Below are 10,041 nucleotides of genomic sequence, written 5' to 3'. Positions count from 1 at the left end.
TGATGATGCTGTTTACCATTTTTGAACCGGTGGCATCTGTACTGCGATTTACCCATAATCCACCTTTTTATACCACCCCTATCACATTAGCATAGAATTATCGCAACCATCAATACTATATGACAACACAGCAAAACAGCTCACAACCATATAATCTGGAGCAGTTCAAAATCAGTATTTATTGACTAAAATATTTGTTGTGTACATTTTATCTGAGCCTGTGTTTTGAGAGTCCACTTCTGTCCGGCCCTTACCGGACCCTGACAGCATTAATATGTGCGATTGCTTTTGATGTGTTTTGCCAGTCAAACTTGGTCTGACCAACCAATCAGATGGACTGAAAAACAGGGTCAGGCAAATTTGAAATTGGATTGAAACAGTCCCTTTGCTAATATAGTCACGGTGACGTAGGCTAGCACTTCTGATTCTGAAGGCTCTAGGTAGATTAGACTGACATGGCAACACATACCTGTATAGGTTGGAATCTAAATCAGTGGGTGAGCGTGAGCTGTGGTTGACAGCAGCTCAAGTGTGAGTGTGCTCATTCTTTGTTTTTTTTTACTGTTCTGTGGCTCTCCTTTCCTACGTGGGAGGGCATTACAGTTATGTTGTACAAACCCATTCAGCACGGATTAGATTGGGGCCCCTACAAAATCATCAATATAGTGAGGGAACACTATTCCCATTCTAGACCAATTCTAAAATACGATTTTGGATAAGTCATTGCCGTAACTCCGACCGACTGACATGCGAATTGGGAAAATGACATTTGGACAATGCCATGTAGTGAGTGAAACCTTTCAAAAACATCACATCTACACATACCCTTGCTTTGCAGTCTCTCTGTTTTTTGGCAATGACAGCTCTCTCCGGGCATACAGTACTAGAAGATTAGCTGCTAGCTGCTGAGACTAGTTGATGGGAAGGGTGGGGGAGGGGGTGTCTCGATCAGCAGGGTACAACTGCAAGGATGTAGGACAATAAAGCAAAGACCACCACGACGGATCGAGCCAACAGCTTCACAGAATGCCTGTGGTGCCTTTGGAAGGAGCGATCAAAGACACAAAAGGAACCTAGTGAGAAAGCCTCACTCTGCTGGAAGTCTGCAGTCACAACCGTAGCCCGCTTTGGAATGACAAAATAGAGCAGAGCAGAGATTTGAAGGATCCAGGGATGGAGAAAAAGGAAACTGGGGAGGGGAGAAGTGATACAATTAGGGAGGTTTTCTGACAATTAAAACGAGAACAACTTTGATGTTCAAGAAATCTGTTTTTCCCTATCGTATCAACGTTAAATACATTATGATTTGTGTGTGTGTGTGTGACGGACAGTGACTTACAAATTGTAAAAAAAAATGTAGTGCCGCTCTGTGGTCTTGCTTATTATTGTATCGTAGTAGTAGAGTAGTTAGTATGAACAATTTGAATGGTAGATGGGCTGGGATTAAATAACTTTTCTTCATACTCCCTTTCAGGCACTTCCCTTTTTGTAACCAATTTGCTCATTTGTTATTGTAATACTGTATGTTGTTGGAATGGGACACTGACTGTGTTGCTTTTGTTTTTGCCTGAACTGAAAACAAAAATGACTGAAAATGAAATGCCAATTTGAATCCGCTGAAAAGCTTTCACTGCCTTGGTACTACTGCCCCCATGTGGATTAAAAAGGTACACTCACAAAGGCCGAACTCTTTCAAGGTGGCACCACCAGTTTTGCATATATGGGACATCGCTACCCGGACTTATTTATAGTTTATGAGGACTGAATATGACATTTCACGGCGCGAGCTCAAAGCTAACCCTAATCAAACGTACACCTAGTTTTAGTTGGAATGTGGACGTTTTCATGGAAGTTACGTTCCTAAAATTTGGAAGTCCCACGCCACTTTTGAATTTGCAGGTTATTTTGGAACTTTCAAGTGACATTAGAGCGTCTAAGTGACTTTGGAACTTCCACGTTATTTTTGGAACTTCCAAATGATCTTCGAACCTCTGAGGCCCTTCAATTTATGATGGAACATGAATAACTGAGACAACAGCGCCACCTAGGATACATTTTACTTCACTGAAACTAATACAGTATGATGATGAATTGCATAACTTGGAGCTTTTTTTGGGGGGCGGGGTGGAAGAGAAAAAGTGAAACGTGCCAAAAAAAAAACTTCTGGCAAATTTGGTACTTGTTCTTTTTAATATAAATTTATTTTAAATGCTAGTCTTCTTTGCAGTTGTTAGCAAGAAAAAAAAGTTTCAGATTATTTTACAAATGTATTAATGTCAGGTCTATACAGTAATCCCTCGTTTATCACCGTTAATGGGGAATTATTATTTTATTTTTTTATGAATATGTTTGAAAAAATCCACGATGCGCTGAAGCCGCGATTAACGAACCGCGAAATAGCGAGGGATCACTGGACTGACATTTTTAAGAAATGTGACCTAAAGTGATGATAATATATGTGTGTGGTGTGTGTGTGTGTGTGTGTGCGTATACATAGTGTATATATATACTGTATATATATATATATATACATTCCACGTATAAGAAATCAATGACTTTGTAAATCCTGCATCGTAGACAACTCCCACTGAGTAAGGAACCTTTAAAAGACATTAGACATGAAAAAAAATGCGTGTTGTAATTGTGGTTTTTATGTATTTGACCAAGATTGGGTAGTGACAGAGCATTTAGGACAGAACTGTAATTCAAGATCTTCGTGATACTGTATAAATCTGAACCTCTTTTAACTTTCAATTGAGGAACCCCGTTAATCAGTGCTTAAGCCTGCTATGCTTGCTTCGGAAGAAATTGTAACGAATAAGAGATGAGAAGCGAGTATAATTCCGTTTTTATTGGACTCTTTCACCATTTCTGTAGTCAGTTTCAAGAAGCAGGTTCTTCCCCTTTACAACCTATGAAGTATTTTTCCAGTTTGCGTCTCCGGCAACATGTCTCAACCTGCCGCTTCAGCACAAACTGAGATGCTTAAAAAAAAAAAAGTTGCCCCCATGGTTTTTGATTAAGATTATTTGTCTTGGTTTGAGGTTTGGAAGAACAAACTGCAATTTTGTCACTGGCTCTGTGCGCAAAGCTTGATGTGGAACAAGAGCTCGCTTTGTGCACACAATATTTCGAAGCGTGATCTGTTTGCATGTGAGGAATGCAGTAACAAGGCAAACATTTCAAAAGATCAATGAATTGGTCTTGTTGAATCCACCATAGCAAAGACAAAACCGTAACACATAAGAATTCATCTTAAATGTGACAAAAATCCTCAGCCACTACTGGAAGTGAGGGCTGTCGTGGCCCTAACATGTGACATTTTTATTTTATGGCGTGTAGCTGTAGGACTTTTGTATCAAGTAGTCCCTGGCATCGGGGAAGAAGTCTCTTGCAACAGTCATGATGTAAGTGTACCAAGGATAGAAGAGCTCGCGCTGTCTGGTGGCTCCTGTCTTGATGATGTTCAACGCTGCTTCGGTGGCTGGGTATGCTGGTACGTGACTGACGTCCCTAGGACACAAAAACTAAATAAAAATCTGGAAATTTAACCACAGTGGATCCAACGTGAAAATACATTCATTTACTGGAATGGTGTCTGATTGAGTGTTTGTCACTACATCATATGGTGGCTGCTCAAAGAGCTCCTGCGCCACGCTGTTTCCACTTATTTGTGGGGGTGGGGGGGGTTGTGTATTGGGTAGTAGTGGCTTTTCGTCCGTCAATGTAATTGTCACTAACCAGGTCAAGTTCCAACGTACCTCTCAGTCCATAACTGTCACACACCCTTTTTGTTGATGACTGACACGCCTGCCTGTCCCAGCGTGTGCTTGTTTGTTATAACGGACGGCTGGCTTGAACAGACTGCGTTGATTATTTATGTACAATAGGTGGCGGTATGCAACAAAGAGACAAGTGTGTGTGTGTGTGTGTGTGTGTGTGTGTGTGTGTGTGTGTGTGTGTGTGTGTGTGTGTGTGTGTGTGTGTGTGTGTGTGTGTGTGTGTGTAAAGCTCTTTGAGCAGCTACCATATGATGCAGACACACTGATATAAAGTGCACAACATTTGACATTTTAATCAAGTATGATTTTTCATGTGTTGGACTATGACATGTTTTTTTTGAGGGGGTGACGATAGATGGACTAGTGGACCAGTGAAATTTACTGACGGAAGGGATGACGGAGCACAGTTAAAATAACATAATAGACCAGTGGTTCTTAACCTGGGTTCGATCGAACCCCAGGGGATTGGTGAAGCGTCTCAGGGGTTCGACAGAGACTCTGCCACGGAGGGTAAGACACAAGCGACTCAACATGTCAATTAGTTATGACACGCCCACTTAGCCATCACTGGCGCCCGGCCAAACAAGGTCTGCGTCAGGTGCTGGGGAACCAGAGCACCTTGATGAAAAATGGGCTACTGGAACAAAGCGGAGATGGGCGAGATGCGATAACATGGCTCTGTTGGAATGCTACTACTCAAGCAACCCTAGTCAGAGGGGTTACATGCAGAGAATGTGGGCTAAATAGTTACTTCGAAACCCACAGTAATGGTTGACCACGAAACAACTAGTAACTCAGTGTTCCAACATCCACAAACAGCAACTGCTGTCACAACTTGAGATTGATGAGGTACAACGCAGGTTCCATGGTGAAGGGCCCCAGGCTGCCAGATCAGAGGAGGAGGTCATACCAGAGATTGGGAAACAAGCCCCAATGAATGCAGATGATGAGATTGGGAGGCCAGCCCCAATGAATGAAATGCTGAGCGAGGCAGCAACTGACCTGAAAGCTAAGATCTCAAGAAGTCCTATCAGTGGCCTGAAGGACAGCACAGAGGCACTCATCATGGCTGCTCAGGAGCAGGCCCTGAGCACCAGAGCCATTGAGGCCCAGATATACCACACCAGACAAGACCCAAGGTGTAGGTTGTGCAAAGAGGCACCTGAGACGATCCAACACATAACTGCAGGGTGTAAGATGCTGGCAGGGAGAGCCTACATGGAAAGCCATAACCAGGTGGCTGGCATAGTCTACCGAAACATCTGTGCGGAGTATGGACTGGAAACCCCAAGGTCAAAATGGGAAACACCTCCGAAGGTGGTGGAGAATGACAGAGCGAAGATCCTGTGGGACTTCCAGATCCAGACTGACAAGATGGTAATGGCGAACCAACCAGATATCGTGATCATAGATAAAGGGCAGAGGAAAGCCGTTGTAGTGGATTTAGCGGTCCCAAGTGATGGAAACATCAGAAAGAAGGAACACGAGAAACTCGAGAAATACCAAGGGCTCAGAGAGGAGCCTGGAAGGTAAAGTTGACAGTCGTGCCTGTGGTGGTCGGAGCACTCGGGGCAGTGACCCCCAAACTAGATGAGTGGTTGCAACAGATCCCGGGAACAACATCGGACATCTCAGTCCAGAAATGTGCAGTGCTGGGAACAGCAAGGATACTGCGCAGAACCCTCAAGCTTCCTGGCCTCTGGTAGAGGACCCGAGCTGAATGAGGGACGGACACCACCCGAGGGGGGGTGAGACGAGGAATTTTTATGTGTGTGTGTATGTTATATTTTTATTTATTTATTTATTTTCACTAATGAAGGGTATGGTGAATGTGCATATTAACTGGTTGGGTACCTCTAAGAAGGTTAAGAACCACTGTGATAGACTCACCCACTCACCATTATCATTTGGTTCAGATTGAAAACATGAGAGGCTGATGATGACGGACAGGTGCCAAGGCCGCTTGACGGATAATGAATGATGGACTGGCAGAGTTTTGTAACTTGCCCATCTCTGTCAATTTGTACCGTTCCTCTCTAAACTTTGACCAGTTTTAATCTGAACTGCAAATGATGTGCTTCAGCATTGGCGTGCTCGCCTCAGTCAACATGCTCCCACCGCAAACTTACTTGACTTTCTCCATGGCTGATTCTGTGTCAATGAGGCCCAGTGTACACGTCGTGATGGATACGTTGCTGCTCTTCATGGCCAGCTCATGAGTAAGAGCCCCAAAGAAACCATTCAAGGCAAATTTGGTTGATATGTAAGGAGCTACAAAAGGACTGGTCACCTTACCTGTTGGGGTGTCAACAATAGTCTTGTTAAAAATAAGGCACAATCGTGATTTCAGGTCAAATGTAGGAGAGATTGCGAACTTACCTAAAAGAGACGAAACAACTACGACTGAGCCTTTACTTTGCTCAAGGGAGGGGAGGGCTTTCCAGGTCATCTGAGCGTAACTGAAGAAGTTGACCTTTGGGAGGGCCACAGAAACACACGAGGATTTCACAACTGCTCATAAAGTCTCTGTTAAGTGAAATCATAGATTTGTTTTCAAATATTTTGAACATGTTTTAAGATAAGAATGGTCAACATTTTTTTCCTATTGTTTTTAAATCAGAGATCCAAGTAAACCTTTCTTGATTACTTTTTTAAAAAACTGATTCCAAATCTGCCTTTTTTTTTTGGGTGAGCACAGTGGTGTCAAACTCAAGGTCCTGGGGACAGAACTGGCTCATAATAGCATTTTATGTGTCCCATAAAAGCCATCATGTATGTCAACTTCATGTTTCTTGCAAATTCACTTGTAACAACACTGATTACAACAGTAATGTATTATCATATATATTTAGTCATATTCATGCATGAAGGGTTTGGTGCTGAGGATTAAGCGGCACCTCAGAAGGGATTGCCGGTCCTTTCCTCTGAAGTGACTTTCCGTTAAATGTTAGGAAATCCCCTGTTAGCAAATGTTAGGAAAACCCATTTTTAAAACTCGTCTGAAGACAGATTTTTATTGTTTGGCTCTTTCACCCAGCATGAAACTGGCACTGTTCTATTGTTTTCTGGTGTCTACTGTACATGTGTTAGTGTCATTAATTTGTGTTTCAATTGACTCCTTTTCACCGTCTTGGTTGTTGTATTCTTGTTATTTCATGTTATACGTAAAGTGCTTTGCTGCAGCTCAAATTGAGTTTTGGTAGTTGAATAAATCCAAACTTTTGAAATCGATGAATAATTCAATTTGGTAACTGGGATTTCAATATCAAACAAAATAATTATGATTCTTGTTTTTTCGGCCTAATACACACCCTTAAAGCTTCAAAAATCATCACCACTCTTACTCCAACTTACGTCAAGGCAAAGTTTGTTGTTGCGATGTCATAGATTACCTTCATGAGCCACCTGACATGCTCCATATCCCCCTCCCACATGCTGAAGGGGGTTGGTCCAATGTGGTTGAGAACGAGGTAGTCCAAACCTCCGAGCTGGTCGAGAGCGAAATCTACCACCTTCTCCGGGTCAGAGTCACTGGCCATGTCTGCTGCTATGTAAAGAGCCTTCTGAGCTCCCATGCTAAGGCACTTTTCCACCACCTAAAGGCCACAGGATAACGGTTGACGGACGCACAACCCGTCGTCCTTTTAAAGAAATCAAATAAAATCCCTTTGACCAACCTGCTGTAATACTTTCTCCCTCCTTGCTGTAATGACGATCTGGGCGCCAAATTTGGCATAGTGATATGCCATTTCTTCACCAATACCAGTGCTAGCCCCGGTCACTAGGACCTTGGCACCTCGGAGAGATTCTGAAAGAAAATCAAATAAAACATTTCCGCCAAGAAGTATGTTTCAGTTCAATATGGTGCAAAATTTGTAAAGGGTGCTAAAATAGCCAATGTACGTTTTTGTTGGGGTAGCAGCAGTATGAGGACATCGCCACATTTAATTTCCTTCCATACTTCTCTCTGGATGCCATTTTCAAAATGAATTAGTGGAAGCCAGTCCCTTTTGTTGGAAGAAAAACTTTGATCTTTTCATGAATTAGATGCTCTCATCTGTAATTTGCACAGGCTATCAATGACTAGTTAAATGAGTCCCTGTATTTTCTTGCGGTCTAGGACTACCACTAAACCGAATTTTGTTAGTTCCCTTACATGTTTCCATTCCAACCTCCCGTGATTTCATTTAAATGCTCGGAACGCCACAATCTGAATACATCCTGTTATGGTCTGAGTCACAAGCATGTCAAATAATGTACGATGACACACTAAATTTGTAACTCTTTTCACAAACTCTTCCGCAGGGGAAAACGTTAAAGTTTTGCCGACGTCACGCAGTGGTAACTTGGTCTCCAAACACAAATATGCTGTTGAGTGCCCACTTGTATTATGCGGCTTCCTTTTACCCAGAATTTATAGGAAGAGCATGAATCGTAATTGCTCCTGGAGGGGCTCAGAGTGGAACAACCACAATACATTATTGTACTTTACTGTTTATAAATGTACGCTATTTAATAATATCATTCAATCATACAATAATATTAATTTTTTGTCATTAATGGGCCTGATGGTTAATAATACATACATAGCACAGGACAGTGTAGACCAGTCATTTTGTTCTTGATTTTTTTTCTTCTTCACTAATCAGTTTAAAATTAGCTATGTTATACATTTTCCAGTCTCCTTATATGTACTAAGATGAGGAGTCAAAATTTACAGAATATAACAGTTGCCAGCTTGCCTTACTTTAGCTAATACAGCACTGACTTTGCCTAACATTAGCCTCAATGCTAAATAGTGGTTAGCATGGTGAGAGTCAGCTGCCATTCTACATTTCTGACATGTGTGTACTTTTAATGTAACTCCACGACAACAACTGATCGATATCCAACATAAGATATATATTTTATAAATCTTAAATGTAGAAATTTTACATTGCTAAACATAAATAGAAATACCTGTATGTACTGTAGGCGTAGTATGCAACTCGCGTTTTCTAACGTTGTGAGGCGTTAAATCTTACAATTCAACAAAGTGTCCAGAACAAACACGTATGTATGTACCCCGCATTCGGACGGGAAGAGGTCAACTTTACTTATTTGTGAAAGCCACAATCTCCAGCTTTGATTTGAAATTTTTGCCTACTGCGAATGGTGAATCGCGACTTTGTCTCTCCCACTTGTATTGCTGCAGACAAGCACAGTAATTCACAATTCGTTGAGCTTGTTACAGGTAATTAGCAAATGAACTGTCAAACAAAACAATATGTCGACCTGCAACTCGTCAAAATATGGTAAACCTGTCTATTGGAATTAAAAATAGAATTATAATGTGTGTTCATAAAGTCACTATGCACTTACTGTACTGTATGTTATTTACAGACATGATTCCATTGAATATACAGTATGATAGAATACAGGGTGCACATAAATAATCTGTACGGACATGTCTGTGAATAAAAAATATATATACAGTATATATACTGTATATATATATGTATGTGCACAATGATTTTCAGAACATACATGATCAAGTGATGAGAATAAAAATGTAAATTATGTAATAAAGTATATTTTTGGGGTGGGGAAGTGTAAAAAAATAGCAATTGAATCATGCACTACAAAATAACTTTAATACTGTCATGAACATTAGTGATCACATTTAGTTACATAACCCAACTAAGGAGAGTGTTGCTTTACTTTTTACAACATCCACTATTGCATCCCATTTCTAGTAGTGTCTTGTAACGTTTGAACCAGAAAAAGTTTCAAATACTGTCCAATTTGATTTTTTTTTTCATATCCAGCACCAAATCATACTTCATATGTAAATAGAAAATGTAGTTTTATACTGTACATCACTGATAATTACATTGCATCACTCATAACATAGCATTGATTAAAAGCCCCCACGATTCATTCGAGTAAAAAAAAAAAAATCATTAATTAACGTTATTTATTTATATTAAGTGCTCAGGGCTTACCCGCATTGAAGGTGGGCGCGTTCCACTTGGCAGCGAGCAGAGCCACGGTGACACTCGTGAGCAGCACTTTGGTCAACGTTTTCATGTTGTAAACTAATTAAAATTTAGATTAAGTCGGCAAGTAAAAACACCCAGCTGACGAAAGTACCTTGCATGAGAAGTGAATCGCAAATCGAGGGCAGTGTTTACGTGAGCCCTCCCCTCTTGGCATGTGCAAAAAAAGGGTGTGTGTTGCGCAGTTAAGATAATGTTAATGTCTGCCCTCATGCTTCAAA

General features: G+C 41.2%; 1 protein-coding gene across 1 annotated transcript; it reads right to left on the bottom strand.

Annotated features, from left to right (window-relative positions):
- Positions 1-2,831: 2,831 nt before the first annotated feature.
- On the bottom strand, positions 2,832-9,959 carry hsd11b1la (hydroxysteroid (11-beta) dehydrogenase 1-like a). Its single transcript, XM_086116454.1, has 6 exons — positions 9,767-9,959; positions 7,460-7,590; positions 7,175-7,378; positions 6,162-6,255; positions 5,912-6,077; positions 2,832-3,513 (listed from the first exon to the last, which is right to left on the bottom strand). The coding sequence occupies exons 1-6, from the start codon at positions 9,849-9,851 to the stop codon at positions 3,330-3,332; spliced, it is 864 nt and encodes a 287-aa protein (XP_085972580.1). The 5' UTR covers positions 9,852-9,959; the 3' UTR covers positions 2,832-3,329.
- Positions 9,960-10,041: the final 82 nt, after the last annotated feature.

The sequence above is a fragment of the Hippocampus guttulatus genome, chromosome 7 (genome assembly GCF_054856545.1).
Source record: "Hippocampus guttulatus isolate MCC_2025c chromosome 7, RoL_Hgut_1.0, whole genome shotgun sequence".
NCBI lineage: Eukaryota > Metazoa > Chordata > Actinopteri > Syngnathiformes > Syngnathidae > Hippocampus > Hippocampus guttulatus.
The sequence above is the reverse complement of the archived record's forward strand: the minus strand, read 5'-3'. Positions and strand labels throughout refer to the sequence as shown.